The sequence below is a fragment of the Hemitrygon akajei genome, chromosome 6 (genome assembly GCF_048418815.1).
Source record: "Hemitrygon akajei chromosome 6, sHemAka1.3, whole genome shotgun sequence".
Classification (NCBI taxonomy): Eukaryota; Metazoa; Chordata; class Chondrichthyes; order Myliobatiformes; family Dasyatidae; genus Hemitrygon; species Hemitrygon akajei.
Genome location: NC_133129.1, coordinates 43,587,495 through 43,613,251, shown reverse-complemented (window position 1 = coordinate 43,613,251; position 25,757 = coordinate 43,587,495). Strand labels below are relative to the sequence as shown.

At 40.8% G+C, this 25,757-nt stretch overlaps 1 protein-coding gene across 2 annotated transcripts; it reads left to right on the top strand.

Moving 5' to 3' along the window:
- The first annotated feature begins 10,606 nt into the window (after positions 1 to 10,606).
- Positions 10,607 to 24,052, top strand: LOC140729017 (proteinase-activated receptor 1-like). Of its 2 annotated transcripts, XM_073048257.1 has the most exons (3): positions 10,607 to 10,850; positions 11,303 to 11,559; positions 21,439 to 24,052. In XM_073048257.1, the coding sequence occupies exon 3, from the start codon at positions 21,534 to 21,536 to the stop codon at positions 22,563 to 22,565; it is 1,032 nt and encodes a 343-aa protein (XP_072904358.1). In that variant the 5' UTR covers positions 10,607 to 10,850; positions 11,303 to 11,559; positions 21,439 to 21,533; the 3' UTR covers positions 22,566 to 24,052. The 2 variants fall into 2 exon arrangements, with proteins under 2 accessions (XP_072904358.1, XP_072904357.1); XM_073048256.1 differs by lacking the exon at positions 11,303 to 11,559.
- The last annotated feature ends 1,705 nt before the right edge of the window (positions 24,053 to 25,757 follow it).

Sequence of the window (25,757 nt, the reverse complement as noted above, 5' to 3'; positions counted from 1 at the left end):
CTTGTTCCCCACCCATGGGTCCCAGCCTTGCCACCTCAATTTGGCCCACCTTTCCAATTCGGCCCAGTGCTTAAAAATGTTAAACATCGGCTTGTTCCCTACCCATGGGTACGGGCCCTGCCTCACCTCAGTTCTGCTGGTTCAAATCGCCTCCAAGTCTGTTCCAGCAGCTGAACATTGACTTGTTTCCCACTCTCAGGCCAGGCCCTGCCACCTCAATTTGGCCTGTACCTACCAGGCCTCAACTGTCCTGCACCTTTAAAACTTCAGTACACACCGCAAAAATGTAAAGTCATATAGGTGGTTTAAAAGCTCAACTCTGAAAGGGAACGTACAGGCTACTGATTGCAGTATGAGTAATAAAGTAGTTAATAGTTGTGTCTGCTATTGTGCTTCTCCTGCACCTGCTTGGAGGATTGTACAAAGCTTAAAGGAGTATTGTACCCATGTTAAAGGAGAGACATTGTCAAGCTGGAGAGAATGCAGAACGGATTTACAAGGATGTTGCCTGGATTGTAGGGAGAGGTTGGCCACAGAGGATCTTTATTCCTTGGAGAGTAGGAGAATGAGAGGTGATCTCGTAGAAGTTTATAAAATTATGAAGTGTGTGGATAAGGTGGACAATCATAGGGAGTCCAAAACTAGCAACATAGACATAGAACAATACAGCACATTACAGGCCCTTCGGCCCACAATGCTGTGCCGACCCTTAAACCCTGCCTCCCATATAACCCTCCACCTTAAATTCCTCCATATACCTGTCTAGTAGTCTCTTAAACTTCACTAGTGTATCTGCCTCCACCACAGACTCAGGCAGTGCATTCCACGCACCAACCACTCTCTGAGTAAAAACCTTCCTCTAATATCCCCCTTGAACTTTCCACCCCTTACCTCAAAGCCATGTCCTCTTGTACTGAGCAGTGGTGCCCTGGGGAAGAGGCGCTGGCTGTCCACTCTGTCTATTCCTCTTAATATCTTGTACACCTCTATCATGTCTCCTCTCATCCTCCTTCTCTCCAAAGAGTAAAGCCCTAGCTCTCTTAATCTCTGATCATAATCCATACTCTCTAAACCAGGCAGCATCCTGGTAAATCTCCTCTGTACCCTTTCCACATCCTTCCTATAGTGAGGCAACCAGAACTGGACACAGTACTCCAAGTGTGGCCTAACCAGTGTTTTATAGTGCATTACCCTGCGACTCTTAAACTCTATCCCTCGACTTATGAAAGCTAACATTCCATAAGCTTTCTTAACCACCCTATCTACCCGTGAGGCAACTTTCAGGGATCTGGAGGGTACAGGTACAGGTACAAGAAAAGTGGGGTGAGATTTAAAAGAAAGCTGAGAGGTAACTTTTCATTTTTACAGAAGGTATCTGGAATGAGTTGCCAGAGGAAGTGGTTGAGATGAATACAATTGTAGCATTTAAGAGGTATTTGGATGGGTACATGGAAGGGAGAGGCCTGGCGGGTTATCAGCCAAACATGGACAACTGGGACTAGCAGAGGGGATTTGTATTCAGCGTGGACCAATTGGGCCAAAAGGCCATTCACATGTTGTATTACTCTATGACTTCATTAGGGGTATCTGAATCTAGAAGGCATAATTTCAGAATTAGAGGTCACCCAGGCAAAATGAAAATGAAATGGAATTTCTTCTCTCAGAGGGCTGTGACTCTTTGTAAATCCCATTCAGAACTATGGAAATGGAGTCTTCAAACTGGTGGAGATTTATAGACATTTAAATTACTGGTCCATTGATGGCTGCAGGGAGAGTGGGTAAGTGGTGCTGAGGAAAAGATTGGATTAGCAGTGATCTTAATTAATGACTATTGTTTCTTATTTGTTATTTTAGCTTGAGGGAAATGCAAGGCATTGGTTGCATTTGGAAAAGTCAGATGGTACATTTATATTTGCTAATCCTGGAAAAACAATATATTTAACACCAGAGAACAGTATAGGTAGGATCAAATTTCAAGGTTATTCAGTTATAACAGTTCCAGCTAATTTACATTTTAGTCACACTACTTAATAGTGAAGTTATGGATTCACATTTGTTGCGTCGCATTCCACAGACAACATTTTTTCTCAGGTTCTCAAAAAGAACATGCTTAGATGTTAAGCACTTAAGATGTATTCAATACAGAAAATGTTTATGAATATTTAATGTAATGTACTACCAGTGTTAGCAATTAAAACAGACACTAAAAGTATAGGGTTAGATCGATGACTGAAGGGATATGAAATTGGGCCAAGTGTATAAAAGGAGAATCCCTGCTTGAAAGATGATCGGATGGACTGAGTTAATTTTATCTGTGCTGTAACATCACTGTAGTGCAGACTCCAACCTTTAATCTAACCTTAACTGTATTCATGGAACTAACCATACATAAAATGATGTACACAACATGATCCCGTCAGTATTCAGGTTCCTACAGATCTGCAGCATAAGCAAACAAACCTCAATTTCTTTCAGGTAAGGTCATTTTGTATCAGCGGGTAGGATGTTGTAACCATAACAAAGAGAGAGGTTTTAAATTACCCACGTCAGTGCCGGTGGAGTGTGGACTTGGTGCTAAGCAAGTAATAACAAGTAGTAAACAAGATTAACAGACACAAAATGCTCCACTCGGCAGGTCAGGCAGCATCAATGGAAATGGACCATCGATGTTTCGGGTCGAGATCCTTCTTCGGCACTGGAAAGGAAGGGAGAAGACACAGAACAAAAAGGTGGGGGAGGGAAAGGAGTATACAGTACTTAGAAGGTGAAAGGTGAAGCCTGGTGGGTAGGAAAGGTAAACAGCTGGAAAGGAAGGAATTTGATAGGAGAAGAGAGTGGACCATAGGAGAAAGGGAAGGAGGGGGAACCCAGGGGGAGGTGATAAGCAGGTGAGAAGAGGTAAGAGGCTAGAGCGGGAAATAGAAGAAGGGTGGAGGAGGAGAGGGGAAGGAAATTTTTCTTACCGGAAGGAAAATCGATATTCATGCCATCAGAGGGGAGGCGACCCAGACGGAATATAAGGTATTTCTCCTCCACCCTGATGTTGGCCTCACTTCAGCACAAGAGGAGGCCATGGATGCACATTTTGGAATGGGAATAGGAATAGGACATTCTGCTTTTGGTGGATGAAGTGGAGTTGCTCGATGATGTGGTCCCCCAATTTACCATCAATGTAGAGGAGTACGGGACACAAACCCCAACAGATTCACAGGTGAAGTGCTTCTTCACGTGGAACGACTGTTTGAACTCCTGAATGGAGGCGAGAGAGGAGGTGAATGGGCAGGTGTAGCACTTTGACTGCTTACTGGGATAAGTGCCTGGAGGGAGATTAGTGGGGAGGGACGAATTGGCAAGGGAATCACAGAGGGGGCAGAGGCGGAGAGGTAAAGATATGTTTGGTGGTAGGATCCCTTTGGAGATGGCAGAAGTTGTGGACAATGATGAGTTGAACGAGGAGGCTCATGGGGTGGCAGGTAAGGACAATAGGAAGTCTATCACTTTTAATGGCGGGAAGATGGGGTAAGCACGGATGTTCGGGAAATGAAAGAGATTCAGGTGAGGACAACATCAATGGTGGAGGAAGGGAAACTCTGTTCTTTGAAGAAGGAAGACATCCCTGATATCCTGGAAAAGTAAACAGATGCGGCTGAGATGAAGGAACTGAGAAAAGGGAATGGCATTTTTACAGGGGACGGGTGGGAAGAGGCATAGTCAAGATAACCATGGGAACTGGTAGCTTTATAAAAGATTGACATTTTGTCTCCAGAGATAGAAACAGAAAAATCAAGAAAGAGGAGAGAGGTGTCAGAAATGGACCAAATGAATTTAAGGGCAGGGTGGAAGTTGGAGGCAAATTTGATAAAATTGACGAGCTCAGCATGGGTGCATGATGTAGCACCAATGCAGTCATCAGTGTAGTGGAGGAAGAGTTGGGGAACATTACCAGGGAAGGCTAAGAACGTGAACTGTTCTGCATAGCCAGTGAAGAGACAGGCATAGCTGGGCCCATGCAGGTGCCCATAGCTGCCCCTCAAGTTAGAAAGTGGGAGAAAAACAGAATTGACTGCCTTTCTCCTTATTCATTAGGTAAACAAGTTGCCTTCAATCAACACAAAACTTGTGATACCTAGGGATATCATCCTCTGGGTTATGCCAAAATCCAGTCGATGTGCCCATGAGTGTGCTGAGTGAAGGAATTCGAGGAATTGAGGGCAAAGGGTATAACTTTGCACAGTCAGATTGAAAAGTACCATATCGTTTTGAACTGAGTGATTTAATCCAAAAGTTAGTTTAAATAGTGAAATGTCAGTTTTTTCACATTTAAGTTAAAGGTGTTTACTCTAAATTTTAATCCAAGTATGTACATTTAGTAAATTTCATACCTTGAACATACTTTATTAACTAGATAGAAGGCTTTGGAGAGCAAAGCATTGAGTTCACTCAATGAGATCGATGGATTTATGGATAATAGGGAAGCCAAGTGACATGGGAGCCATGTAGGGAAATAATGCTATAAAGTTGATGTCTGACAGCATAGGCTTGGAGGGCCAAATGGCCTAATCCACTGTTCTGGTCTATTCAAAGTTCAGTTTTGTCTAAACTTATCCTGATTGTCTTGTACTTGGGTAGAATTCTTTATGTCAGACTATAAGATGCACTTGTGGTGAATATTTGGGAGAACATATGGAAAATCAGCCCACCCCAGTGCAGAATGTGCATATATAATAGAAATATCTAGCTGTTGGTTTCTGAAGAAGATGTCTGAAACATATTATCCATAATAACTGAATGAGACTAGCTCTACCTTGCTCTCTCTGCAAGACTGCCCAAGGGTACATCCAGTTAAGCTGATGCAGATGTTTAAATGTGTATTCACTTTAATAGTTTTGCTTTCTATATCCTATGCGTATACATGTATTTTCTTGTAAAACAATTTAAATAAAATTGATGTTTCTTCTTCTCTGCACTCTATAGGCCTCAGTAAAGATGAGTCAATCTGATTGGTTGAACAGGCTCCAGTTTTATGAAATACTCCTTGGCAGTGAAGTGGAGACCAGCTGGAACAGAAAGATAGAAAACCTACAGCACAATACAGGCCCTTCGGCCCACAAAGCTGTCCTTACAAAACGTGTCCTTACCTTAGAAATTACCTAGGCTTACCCATAGCCCTCTATTTTTCTAAGCTCCATGTACCTGTCCAGGAGTCTCTTAAAAGACCGTATCATATCCACTTCCACCACCGTTGCCGGCAGCCCATTCCACGCACTCACCACTCTCTGCTTAAAAAAAACTTACCCTGACAGCTGCTACTTCCAAGCACCTTAAAACTATACCCTCTCATGCTAGCAATTTCAGCCCTGGGGAAAAGCGTCTGACTATCCACACGATCAATGCCTCTCATCATCTTATACACCTCTATCAGGTCACCTCTCATCCTCCGTCGCTCCAAGGAGAAAAGGCTAAGTTCACTCAACCTATTCTCATAAGGCATGCTCCCCAATCCAGGCAACATCCTTGTAAATCTCCTCTGCACCCTTTCTGTGGTTTCCACATCCTTCTTGCAGTGAGGCAACCAGAACTGAGCACGGTACTCCAAGTGGGGTCTGACCAGGGTCCTATATAGCTGTAACATTACCTCTCGGCTCCTAAACTCAATCCCACGATTGATGAAGGCTAATGTACCAATGGGAATGTTGGGTACTGAGGACATTGGCTACAGATCTGCTCACCGCACATGACACAGCCCTGCTGATCTCTGCCAATCACATTCTGCTAACTCTGCTAATCATACTCATCATTAAGTGGATAAGCCTGTGCCAGAAAATATAGTCATTCACATTTTGACACATATGATTTTTATGTCATAAAACCGTGAAGGCAGAATATCATGATTTTAAAAGGGTAGGTCTATTAACTGCGCACAGCCTCAAGTACTCAGCTCTCAACATATAAAAACAAGAGCATCATTCTTCATTTTAAAAGGATTTGTTCCTGTAAATGTTCCTCTTGAGCCTAAGGTCCTAATGTCGGAGGCAGTCAATTACAGGAGAGAATTCAGAAAATAATTCACACTGCAAGTGGCAGGAGTTGGGACATCTTCCATATTTGGAAATTAGCACTGAAACTGGGTGAAGAATGGTCAAGAAAGTAAGAGTATTCAGGGTATGGAATTTGATCCCCCCTCCTCCGCCATTTATGAGCTATTTGGCCCCTGCTCCTAATCCCTTAATACCTTTGACAAGAAAAATTGCTCAATATAAAATTGACAAATGATCTCAAAACAATTGACTGTCGCAAAAGAGAATGCTAAAAATGTCCTGTTCTTATATAAAGAAGCATTTCCTAACTTTAAATCAAATTGTGATAGTGAAACTTTTGGTGTGGGGAAGTAGAAAGGACAAGGTGATATTGGAGGTTTGCAAAATGGGTAACGACAACCAGAGCTCCAGAGGAAAGGCAGAGTATAGAAACAAAAAGGTCTTCCTCCAAATAGCTGGGAGCTGGGAAAATGGTAATTGATACAGTATATCTGAAGTTTCTATTCCTGATTGCATGAAAAATTTATAACAGGAAAGGTGATTTAATGGCACAATAGCTAAACAGGTACATTCTAATAGTCATTACAAAGATATGGTTACAAAATGACCCAAGAATGAAATACTCTGGTCTATTTAACATATGAAAGAGATTGGCAAAGCAAAAAAGAAGGGTAACTCTGCTAACAAAGGACAGAATAAAGGTTGCAGAAGGAAAGAATTTCAAACTCAATTAGCAGATCAATTTGGGCAGAATTTGAAGTAGTAAAGGACAGGAAACCTGTATGGGAGTAGTCCGGAATGTTATGGTGTCAATGTAACATATAGCATAAGTCTGGAAATTCCAGGGGCATATAATGAGGGTAGTACAATAATCAGACAAGACTTTACATAGACTGCACAAATGAAATTACCAAAACTGTGCAGTTTTGATCACCAGATCACAGGGAGGATGGGATCAAGAACTCATTACTTATGCTTACTGTCCATTATGCCACTGGCATTTAGGGCAGCAGTGAAGGTCCAGCATCTCTTTCTGACCTTGGCCACTCAGGTGTAGAAGGATTCTTCATTGCTGTTTCCGTAAGTTTTGTTTTACCAGTCAGGGTTGTTAGCCCTGTGCTGAACCCCTGAACCTGGAGGACAAGAGGACCACTCTTAGTTCAGTCTCTATCCTGTTTGGCATGGGTGACCCTACCAAGTACCAAAGCATAAAGCTCTAAATCTAGCTAACATAGCTCTCTGTGTCATTGAGCACGCAAGCCTCCAAACCACGACAAGATTGTTGTCCTTGTGGAGGTCAGGAACCCATGAACACCCATTGTTCCTTTTCTTTTGCACTTTTTTTTGTATAGTTTAACTTTGTGTGTTTTCACTGTACTGCTGCCGCAAAACAACATATTTTGTGATTCTGATTCAGAGGATTTGGAGAGGGTGGAGAAAAGATTCATCAAAATTTTGCTCAGATTAGATTATAGATAAGGAAAGTTTGGACAAACCTTTATGGTTTTCTCTTGAGCATCAGAGATTGCAAGGTGACCTGAAAGAAATACATAAAATTATGAGGGGCACAGATAGTGGCGATAGTCAAAGTCTTTTCTCCTTGGTGTATGTGTCAAATACTAGAGGTCATAGTTTTAAAGTGAGAGAGGGGAACTTTAAGAGACTTGCAAGGCATGTTCTTTATGGACGGAATAATAGGTGCCTGGAAAGCCCTACCAGAGACAGCGGAGAAAGCAGATGTAAACACAGCATTAAACAACCATTTAGATAGGCACGTAAATGTGCAGGGAATGGATGGATATAGATCATGTGCAGGCAGATGGAGTTTATTTACATTGGCAATGTGGTCTGCACAGACATCAAAGGGCAAAACGTCTCTTCCTGTGTTGTATTATTCTAAGTTCTAATGCGAGGACGATTAACTCATTGGTGAATAGTTCATGTATTGAACAGATTAGGCATTGGTCCATTTAAAATCTAGTATTGTGGATTAGGAATGGATTAATTAATCATCTGGTAGTTAAGGAGATCTTAAAAAAGGATAATAAGATGGAAATGTATATGAAGATCGCAAGTGACTCAGTCCAATCTGAAACCAGTATCGGAAGTCTAAATGAGCCAATAAGGCATTAGCTAGCTATATTAGATTGGCAACTGCATGGAAAGGTATGAACAACTGTCATAAATTAAATAAATAATACATAATTTGCAATAAATAATATTGTTTTAAGGCACAAAAATCCCAAATTGCCCCATTGCAACTAACTAGAAAATTTAAAGGTAAAGTTGAATCAATGAGAAAGTCTAATAATGTTGTCAAGAAGACAAGCAACACAGGGTAGGAGGTACAGAAACCTTAGGTCACACACCACCAGGTTTGGGAACAGTTATTATCCACAAACATCTGGCTCCTGAACCAATGTAGATAACTCCAATTACCACTACTCTGAACTGATTCGACAATCTACAGACTCACTTTCAAGGACTCTTCGCAACTAATATTGTTAGTTTTTTTTAACTTGCACAGTTTTCCTTTTTTTGCACATTAGTTGTTTGTTTTTGTGAAGTTTTTTGGTAAAATTCTGTTCAATTTACTTTTTCCCTGTAAATGCCTGCACAAAAATAAATCTCATGTTAATATATAGATAATAAATTTACTTTGAACGTTTGAACTTTGGAAATACAAAACCGCAGATGCTATAAACTGGAGTAACAAACAATCTGCTAAAGGAATTCCGTGGGCTGAGATGCTGCTTGACCCAGAGTTCCCTCAGCAGATTATTCATGGTTACTCCAGTAAATGTAAGGTATGAAAGCAATTATGCCACGTTCAGTCACTCCCTCCTCTAAGTCACGTACTCTTGCAAGCTTCTTATCTAACTACATCAGCAAGCTAACAAAGCACTCTGGGTTCCAGTTAGTCTTATTACAATTTACAAAGGTTTACAATTTACAAATTCATAAAGACTTCGGAGTTACAGATATACAATATTTCCACATTCCAGAACTTTGCAAAGCAGGACCATGAAATTTGAAAGCGAGGGGATGCTAGAGTTCGAGAGTAGTCAAGCATGAAACAAAAATGGGCTCTAAATGCTTCTATTGATGCAGGAAAAGAGGAGAAAAGAAACTGCAAGAGTGAATACAGTCCTTTAACAACTGAGATAGGATAAATAATACTGGAAAATAAGAATATAACAGAGAAGGTGAATGGTTTGTGTCTGCTTCATGGAAGAAATCAGAGAAAAGCTTTTAGAAATTGTGGAGAATAACAAATCTAAGGAGAATGAAAACCTGAAAGAAATTAACATTAGTAAAGTGTTGAAGAAATTGATGGGGCAAAAAGCCAACAAATCCCCATCAGCTGATGACATAATCCTACTTTGACGGAGATGGCTGTGGATACAATGGATATCAAAGTAATTTATTATCAAAATCTGTGTATGTTATCATATTCTGTACTACATTGAGATTCACTTTCTTGCAGACATTTAAAGAAAAATAAAGGAATACAACATAATTTACAAAGAACTATATTTGAGTAGACGAAGACTGACGAACTATCAATGTGCAAAAGAAGACAAAATGTGTAAATTTTTTTTAAAAAGTCGCTGAGAACAGGAGTTGTAAAGAGTCTTTGAAAGCCAGTCTGTAGGTCATTCTTGAAAATCCATTAATCCTAGGGTGGGCCCCACAGACTGGAATGTGCCAGATATAATCACAGTATTTAAGGAAGATGGAAACTGAAAATTGGGACTGTAATGCAGTTAATCTGACATCCAAGGTATGGAAAATACTTGGTGCTATGAATAAAGAAGTGGTAACAGAAAATAAAAATGTCAAAGTTAAGTTCATTGTGCATATGTATATGTAGGTGCACTGAGAACCTTACTTGCTGAAGCGTCACAGGCCAAGCAAAAGAGCATGAAATAGTTTCATACAGGGGTAGATAAATCACTGTGCAATATGTTACTCCTTGCTGCACGCCATTACTACAACATCAATATTTAATGGCGGAAGGGACTGGTACACCGATGGGATGGAATCGGTGCCCATTGATTTATGTCGATGAAAAATGAACACTGCTCTGAAATGTGGGACCCCAGTGATTCCATCAACTGATCATGATCGCTAAAGCAAGTTAAAATTGAAGAACTCTGTGATTGGTTCAGTTGAGTGATGTTTCTTTCCGAAGGGACAGATGTATTGAGACCTCTGATTAAATAGTGATCAATGTACAACATTTACATTGATCTACCGGGAGTTCTTGGGTCCGAGTCTGCGAAAGTATCAGAACTATCCGTAAAATGCTCCTCTCGGCGATTAACAGTTGTTAGTTCTTTTGTTTTGCTTTGAGTAAAGGCTGATTGCTCTTCATAACAATTCTCTTTGTTTCAGGTTGGGGAGAAACTGAGGTCAAGGCAGGCGACTTAAATGTCTCTGACCCGTTGGTAGGTAATGGTTTTTGTTCCCGCCCCGCCCGCCATCGGTGCCCATTGATTGTAATAACGGTGTATGGTCAACTGGAAAAGCTTAAGAACACTCCCCATACACGCAGACAAGTGACGCGATCCGGGAAGTGTGGGATTGAAATGCAACAGGGAAAAGTTAACTGTGAGCTGAAGACGTCTGATAAGCTAAAACAGAGAGAAGACAGTGGAACAGAAGAGAGGCGGTTCGCAGACTGAATTTCATTTAAAGCCGGATCCGGATTGTGAAGTGAATTGCGAATCCTCTCATTCGGGATGTCCCGGAAAGTTCAGCTGGTGCTATGGATCGTCCTGGTAACCGTGGTCTCGGCTCTCCAACCCGGTAAGAAGTGGGTCTATAGACAGCGGAGGGGGTGGTGGAGAGGTGGATGCGTGCGTGTTGAGGGTAGATTCTGAATGCTAGCGGTAGAGGAGGAGGAGGAGGAGGAAGGCGATGGGGCAAATAGGGCGAGCGAGTTGGGGACATCTTGGAGTTCGTGATAGAAAGCGTAGAACAGATCACTTCTGCTCCCAGTAGACCCGCACAGAATTCACTTATCTCGTTGATTTGTAATTTTAAGTCTCGAGGAACATTCGGTGCTGTAACCCTGTAAACCATAGATTTTGTTTTGTTTTTTGTCCATGTACAGTATGGGGGGGGGGGGGGGGATCTTGTAATGGTTCATTGTGAATTACAACTGGCTAAAGCCAAAAATTACAGTGAGCAAATCCAACGGGAAGTCAGTCATCCCATTAATCATGGCGCATATTTCCATATTACTGCGTTAATTTCAGGACATGTCCTGACTGTTCTGTTCGAGTTCGGAGAGATTGAAACAAAGTAACCGCCAAACGAAGAAGGCGGGGTTGAGTGCCAGCCTCACGCAGATCACGGATGCGGAGCCAAAGTTGGTGCTGGCGTGAAAAGTGCGAAAGAGGAACCAAGGTTTATCAATGGGGAATCACACTTCTGGTCAAGAAAGATCCTTTAACTTCGCATCAAACCAAAGCGAACATAAGTAGAGCACCATAAACGAATGGAGTTTGCTAATGTAACGTTACTTTAGATTGTTATCATTCTGCAGATCCAAACGGATAGCTCCTGAACTGAGGTGTCAATATTTGAATTGGTCTAATGCAGTGGTTCTCAACGTGGGGCGTACGCCCCACAGGGGGGTAATTTGATTTTTAAGGGGGGCAATTCGAGAATGAGTTATTAACAGTGAATTTTTTCTAGTAAGTCTGCGTGAGTATGAGTGTGTGTGCGAGTTAATACATATGTGTATGTACAGTATGCATACATAAAAATACTTGTGTGTATGTACATGCGTAATTGCGTATGTACTGTATATTTAGTGTATCACCATCATTACAACCATCAAATGGCTTTCATAATTAAATTAATGAATTGACTGATGTAGGAAGGAACGAATGAACAAGTCCAAACGCGTAAGAAACTCGTACGAGGTCGCGCCAATGCTGCTTTTTGCAGTAGCTTTCGGTTCTTGGTGATGTGAAGGTGTGTACATTGCGTCATCTCTTTTAAACGGTGTATCTGTCTTTGTATGCTGTAGAAACGAATCGGCATTATTTTATTTATTATTATTATTGTTTTAATATCACTTAATGTTCTTTTTTTTACAATTTCTTAGTAATTTCTTCCTCAGAACTTTAACAGTCCTTTGGTTCTTTTATTTTTCTCTTTCATGAATGCCATGTTCTTTGGAAGCTTGTTTAAACCAAGTTAATGGTCTTTTAGGCATCCTCCAGGTGAATAGGAGTTCACTTTTTGAATAATAAGAATTATATATCACCACAGGGGGCATCAGGATTTTAGAGGTGATTAGGTGGGGCATGGCCAAAAAAAGGTTGGGAACCACTGGTCTAATGCCTATCACCCTCCACTTAAAGGTTCATTGTGAACCAGAGCAGTTCTTCATTCGCTAGTGAGTCTGATACCAGATGTCCAGCACGTCCTTCTATTACCCTCCAACCCAGCTGAATTCCACTTTGATTGCCCGGTGTCATATTTATGTTTGACAAAATAATTTGAGAAGAAAAACGGCTAAAATTTTAAAAGTTGAAAGCATTTCAGTCTCCTGTGTTAACATGCCAACTATCACATTCTGTGAACATAGGAGGGAGCAAAGGGGCTTGTTTTGCCCTTGTTTTGTTCTGTTGTTGCTGTTGCTGCTTGTGTTGTTTTGCTGGACATTGGAGGCTTGCTACGTTGATGTTGTAACATGTGGTGACACTTGTGGGCTGCCCCCAGCATATCCTAAAGTTGTGTTGGTTGTTGATGCAAAAGGTGCTGTTCACGTTATGTTTTGATGTATCTGAAACTGAATCTGAATCTGGTTTGACGTTATATCCAAAAGCTGCATCTCAACAATGCCATGAGCCATCAACAGAAGTTGTCTACACAGATCAGGAATCATGAAAAAAAAAACATTCTGACAATAAAATATTTTTCTCAGAATTGACACTTTAGCTAAGATGACAGGAAGTAAAAAAAAAGTGAACACTGATTCACCTTTATCCTGATTGGAGGGGTAAATCACAGTTCTCTTCATCAGCAAGCCACTCCTTACAAATCATGCATAGGCACAGATGTTTCTTCAGAAATTACTCATCATGTGTAAGTTATTTGCTAATATGCTATGTTGTGGTTGGCTAGTGATAAGAGTTGTTATAGTGATAGGCATTAAGTACTTTAGAAACTTTTAAGAGTTGAAAGGGATCACGGGTGTAAGGATTAGACAGGAAAGGGGAGCTGAAGTCATGATATTGAATAATGGAGCTGGCTCAAGTGTTCTTGTGCTCCACTCCTGCTCCTATTTCCATTATTTCTCAATTACTCTGTATTAGTTAAGCTTTTTTTAATGAAGTATTAGGACTTCTGCCTTCTGCGTTTTACATTGACAGTTCAGGGTTCTAATCTCATCCCATAAATATTCACACAACATTTGAGCCAAAACTCTTGTGCAGTCTTTTCAAACCACCTATCATCTCAAGCTGAAATAAAGGATGCCAGGGAACCATTTCAAAGAACTATACAGTTTTTAATGGCAAGTACTAACAAAGTGACCACTAGGTCAATATTCTGGATCTTCTGCTGCAGTGGCCCATCCACTTCAACATTCGATGTGTCGTGCATTAAGTTGCTCTTCCACACATCACTGTTGAAACTTACAGTTATTTGAGTTACTGACACCTTCCTCTCAACTTGAACCAGTCTGGTTGATCTCTTCCGAACTCTCTCATTAACAAAACGTTTTCACTCACAGATCAGCCGCTCACTGTTTTTTTTTTCAGTTTCTCACACCATTCTTTGTAAACTTTAGAGACACTTTTGCGTAAAAATCCTGGGAGATCAGCTGTTACTGAGGTAGTCAAACCACCCTGTCTGGCATCAACAATCATTCCACAGTCAAAGTCACTGAGATCACTTATTTCTTCCCCATTGTGATGCTTGGTCTGATGAACAGCTGGACATCTTGAGGATGTCTGCATGCTTTTATGCACTGAGTTGCTGCCACATGATTGACTGATCAGGTATTTGTATTAACCAACAGGTGTACCTAATAAAGTAGCTACTTTCGGATATTGAGGGAAATCCGGGATAAATGCAGGAAAGTGCAGGAAGTGACACTGATGTAAAAGATCAGCTACCATTTTCGCAGAGCAGTTACAAAGGGCTGAATGGCCACCTTCTGCTTCTAGTTATGAATTTACTCTCCAATCAAAATGTACCCTACCTTTCATAAAAGCCTATTATGTTTTCATTGTTATAACATCTTTTAAATCCATATTTAGTGTTCACACATGCAGTGATGTTGAATGGTTGGTTAAGCTGTTGGAGCCACTGAGCTTGATTCTGAATCTATCTATGGCCTCCATCTGAGTACAATGACCCCTATGTAGCTGTTCTTTAATTTTTTAAAATTTTCATAACTGTAACTGTTCTTATTGTAGCACTTGTATTTTAGTGACTATTTATGTTTGTAAATTTCAAACTCTTCCTTCTATATCACCTTTAATATATTTTTGACATAACATTTTCCAACCCCTACTAATGTCCTCCTCAACCCCTTCATTAACCTATTTCATCTTAAGGTACAAAGGCACTGTACAAAAGCAGTCTCCAATACCATCTATGCTCTCAGCCTCTCCCCACTCCCCAGCTCATCTGCTTTCAATACTCGCTCTTTGTTTGGCTATGTAAAACAGTCCATGTGCCAAGCTTTCCCTGGTAATGCTCCCCAGTGCTTAGCCTGAGCATTGGTTCTGCTTCGAGCAGCATGCAGAGCGCGCCAATTTCGTCAGCTTTACCTCCAACTCCACCTGGCCCATAAATTCACTTGGTTCATTTCAGACACCCATCTCTCCTTTCTCGATCTCTCTGTCTCTAACTGCTGACCAACATCTTTTATAAACCTACTGATTCTCACGGCTATCTTGATTATACCTCTTCCCCCCACCCCCATCTCCTGTAAAAATACTATTCCCTTTTCTCAGTTCCTTCATCTCGAGCGCATCTGTTCCCAGGATGCAACTTTCCATTCCAGAGGATCAAATATATCCTCTTACTTCAAAGAACAGGGTTTCCCTTCCTCCACCATTGATGCTGCCCTCACCTGAATCTCCTCCATTTCCCAGACATTTGCGCTTACCCCATCTTCCCACCACCTTAACAGGGATAGAGTTCCTCTTATCCTTACCTACCACCACATGACCCTCTGCATTCAACACATCATTCTCTGCAACTTCTGCCATCTCCAAAGGGATCCTTTACCAAAAATATCTTTACCATCCCCATCCTCCACTATCCACAGGGACTGTTCCCTCTGTGATTCCCTTGTCCATTCAGCCCTCCCCACTAATCTCCCTCCCGGCACTTATCCCTGCAAGTGGCCAAAGTGCTACACGTGCCCATTTACCTCCTCGCTCACCTCCATTCAGGGCCCCAAATAGTCCTTCTAGGAGTGGCAACAGTTATTCCTAATGACAGCAATGAGAGCTTGGCCTGAACAGTGGGGGGGCAGGGGCCCATGATGATGGGTGCTGCTTTCCTGTGACAGCGCTTCATGTAGACATACTCAATGGTGGGGAGAGTTTTACCTGTGATGGACAGGGCTGTATCCACTACTTTTTGTCGGCTTTTCCATTGCAGGGCATGGGTGTTCCCATGCCAGGCCATGATGCAGCCAGTCAATAATATTTATAAGGCCAGTGATGTTGTGGGGGTGGAACTGGACTCTCTGACGGTGGTGTCTGAAAAGAGGATGCTGTCCAAGTTGCATGCCATCTTGGACAATGTCTCCCATCCACTCCATAATGTACTGGTTAGGCACAGGAGTACGTTCAGCCAGAGACTCATTCCACCGAGATGTAACACTGAGCGTCATAGGAAGTCATTCCTACCTGTGGCCATCAAACTTTACAGCTCCCCCCTCGGACGGTCAGACACCCTGTGCCGATAGGCTGGTCCTGGACTTAGTTCCACTTGGCATGATTAACTTATTATTTAATTATTTATGGTTTTATATGGCTATATTTCTACACTATTCTTGGTTGGTGTGACTGTAACGAAACCCAGTTTCCCTCGGGATCAATAAAGTCTGTTCGTCTGTCTATAGAAGTTTGTCAAAGTTTTAAATGCATGCCAAATCTTCGCAAACTTCTAAGAAAATAGAGGACCCCCGACAAATCCTTTCTAATGATAACAGCAAGAAATTTAAAGTCGCTGACCCTCTCTGCAGAAAACATTTTCTTCTAATCTCTAACATACATTTTGATAATCTTGATCTTTCTTCATCACTGACATCACAAACAAATTCTTTCCCTATTTGACTTTAAAGACTTTTATAATTTCTAAAAATTCTATTTGACTTTTATAAATGTAGTATTCTTTGTATTTAGTATATATCTAGCCAGTTTCTCACTTACTTCAATTATTAACTAATAACTATATTTTATTTTCTCATTCTAGATCAGGGACTCCCAACCTTTTCTTATGCCATGAACCAATACCATTAAGCAAGGGGCCCATGGATCCCAGATTGGGAGTCCCTGTTTTGGATAAATATGCTGTTTTCTCATAAAATAATAATTGATGGGAAAATACGGGAATCGGTATAAAAGTCTATTCTTGAATTCACACTCCAAGCTACACAATGTTCCAGGTTACTTTAAACCATATATGTCAAACTCAAGGCCCGCGGGCCAAATCCGGCCCGTGGTGGAATTATCTTTGGCCCGCGAGATAATATCTAATTACTATTAAAGCTGGCCCCAGTAATCGAAGCGCCTATGGCGTATGATATGGCTAATGCTGAGTTTATTCAGGTACCAGGTTTTCAGGGTTTTTAGTGTTTATTCGGCAGTCTTCTTCATAAGAAACGGAATTTGTAAAGTGAAACACTTTGTAGTTATAGCAGAGACTGAGACACATGAGAGCAGGCTGAAAAAACGGAGGCAACGAAAGCTGCGTTCGCACGCGTCCGACTGATCCGGCCCGCATGAAGCTGCATTTTGCTCAATCCGGCCCGTGACCTAAAATGAGTTTGACGCCCCTGCTTTAAACTATCACTGGTGAAATGAAAGAAATGTGTCAGAAAATTTATATGTGGCTTTTTCCGGAATTAGCAATGCAGCAACCAAATCATCTGTTTTGGTTTATTGGTTGTGTTCTTAATATTGGCCCATACACTCAATGGCCACTTTCTTCGGCATACCTGTACACCCGCTCTTTGGACAGATGACCTCATCCTGTTCCCAACACTGATCTGCACCCCAGGGTTCAGTTTTGTCTAAATTTAGCTCGATTGCTTTGTACTTGGGTAGGGATCTTTACGTCCGATTGTAAGGTGCACTATGGTAAACGACTGGAAGATCACGTGGAAAATAAGCCCTCCCCAGCACGGATTGTACATACCTAATGGGAATATCTAATATCTGATGGTTTCTGATGAAAATGTTTCAGGCATATTATCTATCCATGATAAATGAATGATTCTAGCTGTACCTTGTTGTTTCTGCAAGATTACCCAAGGGTGCATGTAGTTAAACTGCAGCGTGTTTTCAAATACGTATTCACTTTTAATAGTTTTGCTTTCTATTTTGCTTCTTTATCCTATGTGCATACACCCATTTTCTTGTGCAGGAATTTAAATATAATTGATATTCTTGTTCTCCAGACTCTGCACTCAGTGGCCACTTTATTAGGCACTGTTGTACACCTGCAAAAAACAAAAAAAGACATTTAGCGTGTGATGCACCATCAATAACTCTCTGAGACGTGAGGCGAGATGTCGGCTTTTATTGACTGGAAGAAAGAACAAGCAGTAGTTGACCACCATACTACATCCTGGAGACTGAGGGCCGGGCTCAGGCCTCAATCGCCTTTATACCGGGGTCTGTGGGAGGAGCCACGGTCAGTGGGAGGGGCCACAGGAGCAGTCAGCAGGGGGCGTGTCCAGACAGGTAGATGTAATTCACCACAGTGTGTGGCAGTTCTGTGGGCAAAAATGGCTTGTTAATGAGAGAGCTCAGAGGAGAATGGCCAGACTGGTTCAAACTGACAGAAAGCCAACTGTGACTTAAATAACCACACTTTACAACAGTGGGTGTGCAGAAGAGCATCTCTGAAAGCACAGCACATCAAACCTTGAAGTGGATGGGCTTTAGCAACCGAAGACCATGAACGTACACAGTGGCCACTTTATTAAGTACAGGAGGTATATTTTTAAGGGATATATCATGTCTTTCAGGGGGTATATATGGGGTGTGTGTATATTTTTTTGTGTAACTGTATGTTTACTGCTATCTTGTTTGTGCTATGTGTGCTTTGTGCTGTGTATGACTGTTAGTACCATGTTTTGTATCTTGGCCCTGGAGTAACACTGTTTCATTTCACTGTATTCATGTATCTTTGAATGATAATTGAATTGAAATTTAGCACTAACTGGGGTAGAACTCAGTGGGTCAAGCAGAAACAAGATGGTCATGTTTCAAGTCAAGAGGCTGCATGAAGACAAAGAGTAGATGGAAGAATGTCACTATATAAAAGTGATAGAGAGACAAAGGCTGGTACATGATCGATTGGGAGTGTTGGTTTGTTATGGTGAGTGAGGACAGATGGACCCAGGAGGGGGATAGAGAAATTTTCCAATGGAGACTCACAGGTGATAGGCGGAAACAGATCAGCCGATGCTTACATGTGTCCAAGGTTCCTCGCTGTCTGCTCATTTAAATTCATATTGAGAGTGAAGACAGCTGAATGCATCAACCAGCCCTTAATTCTCCATTAGGGTTTACTTTCATATATTATTTTGGGATAATCCATAGATTTTATCAGTCTCACTCAACTTAAGACAAAGGGTGGAATTGATTTTCTGGCTGCTTAGTGCCTTGTTTAAGAAGGGAAACAGGATGGTAATACTAAAGTGAGGTGATCTTGCTGTACTGTATATTTATTGAGATACAGCAGAGAGCAGTCTTTTGAGCCACACCACCCAACAACCTCTGATTTAACTATAGCCTAGTTACGTGACAATTTTCAATGACTAATTAACCTACCAACAGGTGTATCTTTGCAATGTGGGAGGAAACCCATGTGGTCATGGGGAGAACATACAAACTCCTTACAGGCTGTGGCAGAAATTGAACCCGGGTCGCTGGTACTGTAAGGAATTGTGCTGACCAGTACATATTGAGACCACAGCTGAAGTTGCTTTGGCTTTTTTTTGCCAAGGAAAGATATACTGTACTTAGCATAACGTATGGGATTCATGAGATAAAATTGCTTTTGTATAAGGAGAAATATGAAACATTTTAAAGAATTAAAAGTGACCTAATTGAAATACTATGAAGCAACAATAATCTGTGATCTGACCATTCTGAAATCCTGATTGTGACAATGGTTCAGCAGTTGGCTCCTTCTGACTTGCCAAGGCCACAGTTCCTGTGCTCATTTCCAACTGGCTAACGCCTTGGTTCCAGTGCTACCTTCCAAATCACTGGGCTCCCTTCTGATTAGCAGAAGCTCTCGGTTCCTGTGCTCTCTTCCAACTTTGGACCCTGGTTTCCACTTTCCCCTCTTATTAACTGGAGGCCTGGTTCCCTTCCTTCCAGTCAACTTACTAGGACCCCGGTTCCTGTGTCTCATTCAGATTGCTAAAGCCAACTTCAAAGTTCAAAGTAAATTTATCATCAAGGTATCCTGAGATTCATTTTGTTGCAGGCATTCAGAGTGGAACAAAGAAATACAATAGAATTAATGAAAAACTACACACAAAGACTGACAAGCAACCATTGTGCAAGAGAAGACAAACTGCAACTGCAGAAATAATAAATAAATAAACAATAAATAAACAGATAGTACTGAGAATATGAGTTGTAGAGTCCTTGAATGTGAATCCATAAGTTCTGTTCACTGACCAGTTCAGAATTGAGGTGAGCGAAGTCATCCATGCTGGTTCAGAAGCCTGATGATTGAAGAGTAATAACTGTTCCTGAACCTGGTTATGTGGGACCTAGGGCTCTTGTACCACCTTCCTGATAACAACAGTGAGAAGAGAGCGTAGCCTGAATGGTGGGAGTTCTTGATGATGGATGCTGCTTTCTTGTGGCAGTGCTCCTAGTAGATGTGCTCAATAGTGACAAAGGCTTCCTGTGATGGACTGGGTTGTATCCACCACTTTATGTTGGCTTTCCGTTCTCGGGCATTGTCTTTTCCATACCAGGCCATGGTGCAACCAGGCCGGATGCTCTCCGCTGTGCATCAATGGAAGTTTGTTAAAGTTTTAGATGACTTGCCAAATCTGCACAAACCTCTGAGAAATTAGAGGTGCCGCCATGCCTTTTTGAAATGGCACTTTATTGCTAGTCCCAGGAAAGATCCTCTGAAATTATAATGTAAAGGAATTTAAAGTTACTGACCTTCTCCACCTCCATTCCTCTGATGAAGATTGGCTCATGAACCCCTGATTTCTTCCTCCTGTAGTCAATAATCAGCTCTTTGGTTTTGCTGACATCAAGTGAGAGGTTGTTGTTGTGGAACCATTCAACCAGATTTTCAGTCTCCCATCTGTATGCCAACTGAGCACCACCTCTGATTGGACCAACAACAGTGATGACAGCAGCAAGTTTAAATGTGTCATTGGTGCTTTAGCCTCACAATCATAGGTATAAAGTGAGTAGAACAGGGGGATAAGCACACAGCCTTGCTCTGCAACCACATTCCCATTTTCTCTTTAAATGACCAGAGTCCTGTTTCCCACTCATTTTCTACAATTAGCAAGTTTACTGGGGAATGTACTATAATAGAGTAAAACATCAAAAAAAAAGCGAATTTAAACATGTTGGGATATTAATAGATCTAACATCCAGTAATCTGGAAAATCCGTTGGTCATATTATTTATTTAAAGATACAACATGGTACCAGGCCCTTCCAACCCAATGAACCCCCAGCACCCAAATACATCCACGTGACCAATTAACCTGCTACCCATCCATCTTTGGTATGAGGGAGGAAAGCAGAGCAGCAGGAGGAAACCCACACGACTACGGGGGAACATACAAGCTCCTTATAGAGAGCAGCGGAATTGAACATGGGTTGCTGGCACAGTAACAGCATTTCATTAACCTCTCTGCTACCATGCACACCACCCACTGAACTTAGAGTTGTACTGCATCATGCATATTCAAAACACATTTATTATCTTAGGGGATTTAACAGGACAGACTGTAGCTGGAACTATTCACGTGTAGGACTGAGATAGGGAAGACTGCATGCCTCAGGAGTTATTGATCTCTGCATCTGGGTGAAGAGGTTGAATGCATTGTTCCAGCCCTTAGTCCTTCTGTTCTTTATTGTTATCATTTAGTGGTATATCTATGTCTAAATATTGTTTTCTTCTACTTGCAGAGAAAAATTCAAGCTCCCAGAGCAATTTAATTCCCAGAACCTTTTCTGGAATCCAGATTTGCAATTTTGTGAAATGTAACAGCTCACAGCAGAAAATGTCAAGACAAGGATTTAACGGAAATTGCTCCAAGAACTCAAGGAGTTACGAAGCAGTCAAAGTTTCAGAAACAGCAAGGCAATATCTGACGAGTGTATGGATGACGTTAGTTATCCCCTTTGTTTACACGTTTGTATTTACCGCAAGCTTGCCTCTTAACTTGCTGGCAATCCTAATATTCCTCTTTAAAATAGGGTTTAGAAATCCAACAGTGATTTACATGACAAACTTGGCTGTGGCCGATTTGTTATTTGTGCTGCTGCTTCCTCCAAAGATTTCCTACCACTTTTTGGGTAATGACTGGGAATTTGGCTCTTTTGTGTGCCAACTGGTTACCGGCAGCTTTTACACATACATGTACTGTTCAGTGCTGCTGATGATGTGCATTAGTATTGACCGATTTCTTGCTGTGGTTTATCCAATCAAATCCTCCACTTGGAGGACCCAGGGACGGGTGGTAGCACTTTGTCTCATCATGTGGCTCCTAGCTATTTGTGGTGCTATGCCATTCTTCTTAACTGAGCAAGCTGTGTATGTGATAGACCTAAATATTACAACTTGCCATGATGTGTTACCTCTCTCAGTACTGCAAAGATATTCTGTCTACTATGTTCCCTCTTTATGTATTGTATTCTTTGTAATTCCCCTGACTGTAACGGCAGTCTGTTATGCAAGCATTATCTCAACCCTTCATTCACAAAGTATAGTAAACCAGTATGGCAAGAGACACGCTTTCTTTCTAGCTATTATTGTGCTTAGTGTGTTTGTTGTCTGTTTTACACCAACTAATATAATTTTGCTGATACACTATCTTCATTTTTCACAAGGACCAAGTGATTCCCTGTACTTTGTCTACATATTATCTGTGTGCGTAGGCAGTGTGAGCTGCTGCCTTGATCCGTTAATTTATTATTACGCTTCATCAATGTTCCAGAAACAATTGCATCATGTTCTACATTCAGTCAAAGTTGAAAGCTTTCAAGTAAGAGAGCTGATGAATAAAATGGAGACTTTCACTCCTCATCCATGAATCTGCAGCATGTTATTAGGAAAACATGACAAATATATCTGAGAGTTTGATTTTGGTAATCTCATGAACTATAGCTGATTTCCAGCACTCAGATGCAGACAACTAAGACCAAATTAAGTTGTATTGTTTTGCATATTTTTTCACTGTGAATGTCTGTGCACAAGTATCACAGCTACATTTGGCCAAGCCATCTTACTTGTACTGTGATTCTCACAGTATCTATGCGTCCTTTAAGCCAATTGGTTTTGCAATGGAGTGGAAGGTTCCAACCATAGCAATTTTATTTACTGATGCCTTAAGTACTTTCCTATATAAAAACTCGGAGAACAGAATGATATGTAACAGTGATGACTGTTTCTCTTATATGAGAACGTCCCACTAACAGAAAGGCACAGAACTGCAGACGCTGGAATCTAGAGCAGAAGTCTAACTGCTGGAGGAACTCATTTGGTCAGACACGATCTGTGGATGGAAATGGACACTGAAGTCTCGGCTCGAGGCCTTTCATGTGGACGATGTTCACGATTGTACTGCTCCTGCTTTTATTTTACATGGGAACTTTATAAATCACATATTGCCCCATGAATCAGAATCAGGTTTAATATCACCGCCATTTGTTAACTGTCCCGCAACAGTACAATGTAATACATAATTTAGAAAAAACTGAATTACAATAAGTATATTAAATAGTTAAAATAAATAAATAGTGAAAGAACAGAAATGAAAAAGTAGTGAGGTAATGTTCATGGGTTCGATGTCCATTCAGAAATCACATGGCAGGAGGGAAGCTGTTACTGAATCATTGAGTGTGTACCTTCAGGCCTCTGTACCTCCTTCTTGATGGTAACAATCAAAAGAGAGTATGTCCTGTGAACGTCACATTTTTGGGGCACCGCTCCTTGAAGATGACTTGGATAATACGGAAGCTAGTGCCCATGAAAGACATCTTATAACTCACTGCAGTTTACTTCGATTCTGTGCAGTAGCCCCTGAAGGTGTAATGGATTACAACTTGTTGAATGTCCATAATTCATCTGCCTTCTAAGATTTCTAACACACAAGAGTCATGTTGACAGTTTTACTAACTGTAAATGCAGCTGATTTTTTTTTACAAAGGGAAGCCCTCTCTTTTATTGGTATCAGAAGTGGGCAGCTTTTAAGTCAAACTGTCTGACTTTGTATTTACCGAATAACAACTGAAAACACCCTTACCCATTGTACAACATATTGTGTATTTTACACAACTCTCAATTTACAATGAAAAACAGAGGAGAGTTTCAGAGTATGCATGAAACAGTCTGTACCAGTAAAAGAGTAAATACAACAATTCTACAAGACGTCCATAGCCTTATGAGAAGAGAAAGTAAACTCTTCAATAGGAATGTGAATGTAAACATTTCATTTTAAGATTGAATACCTATTATTGTTATGTGTTCATTATCATTTTAATGTTTTGTTAAAGTGTAATAAAATATTGCCAAATATTATACACTGACAAAGTATGGCCATGAAAATGTATATCTTGTGTTACCATGTCTTATGTTTTTAAAAATTTATGTCTAATGTATCATTGCTTTTTGCCAAAAGTGTGCAATTTGTTGCACGAGTTGCATATTTGACCTTGGCAGTGCATGGAATGCAAAACAATCTGCTCAGAATTGCGCCTCCCTCTTCGGAACACCTTTAGGAAAGATCTCAGTTGTTGTATAAAGGCATTTTCACAACGTTAAAAATGAGAGGTAATTATATAAATAATTTCTGAACATCCTTTCAAAGCATTTCAAACAAAATACGCAAGATCTCTCTTCACAAGAATGATGCACTCTAAACCTAATTTAGGCTTAATGAAGGTGTAACATTTCTAATTTACAAATTACTTAGCAACACCTTTGTATCAAAGGAGGATTATTAGGTTCTTGTTAGGCCCACCACATGTCTATCAGTCTCTCTCCAAGAATAGATCCCATCCACATTTTTAGACATCTTTCTTATTTATCTCAGACAGTATCGTGCCAACCTTCTTGTGTCCCTTAACCTTTGTAATGTCATCTCCCTCGGCAAATAAAACTGACAACAAATTTCTTACCTTTCGCTAAAAAGATTGTGAATTATAAATAAGTCCCTGTGGTACCCCCTCCAGATTGTCTTCGGCTTCCTAGATTTTTTAAAAATATGGTTCCAGATGATATGGCCTCCACAGAGCCCTGATTTTAGCATCATCAAGACTGACTGGGATTACCTGGAGAGACAGAAGCAAGTGAGACAGCCAAAGTCTATAGAACTGCGATAAGTTTACGAAGATGCTTGGAACAACCTACCAGCCGATTTTCTTATTAAACTGCACGACAGTGTACCAAAGAGAACTGATGTAGCTTTAAAAGCAAAGGGTGTTCACACCAAATATAGATTAGATTTAGTTTTTTTTAACTGTTTACTGATCATTATAGCAAGTTTTTTGATACTTAGAAACTTCTAATTCCATTATTTTTGAAAGCATCTTCGCTTTACAGGAGTTTTTGCATGTGCCTAAGACTCTTGTACAGTCCTGTAGATAGTGGATATATGCAAATCAAATTCAGAGAAAGAGAAGATTTATGGAACCAAAATGCAGATTCTTCAGTTTATTCATTTATTTTATAAACTGCAAGATCCATAAAAATAAAAGCTGTTTGAAAGTAGACAGCTAAATAGCTTGCCAGAATTTAAATAATGCTTCCAGGATAAAGAAATAAGGAATTAAGAAGTTTATGTTGAATCTGCAGATTGGTACAAGCTGTGAAAATAAGCATTCCAACCAACCTCCTACTGAGAAAAGTAATCTTCCAGTCTCAAAAATTGCCCCTTATTTTACGTGGGTTATAGGTAGGGTTAGAGTCAGTAATGTTCCCCATGGAACATTCAAGAGCAGCTGTTACTGAGTCATCAGCACACTAACAGCCCTTCAGCCTATCAGGTCATTATTCAAAACCATGGGGAGGAAATGTGAAGGATACTCAAGACTTGATTATGGATGTTCTAATCTATGTGGTGATGATCTTTCCTTTCCCTACTCTCTCATCATCTTACAAGTGTGCATGAAAATGTAGCAAATCCAGATCTCGTTACAAGATGCTTCAAGAAATTCCTAATACCGATACTGTCTGCCGATACTTCCTGGCAGACAGGCAGAGGAAGAGTACTTTTAAGATTTAA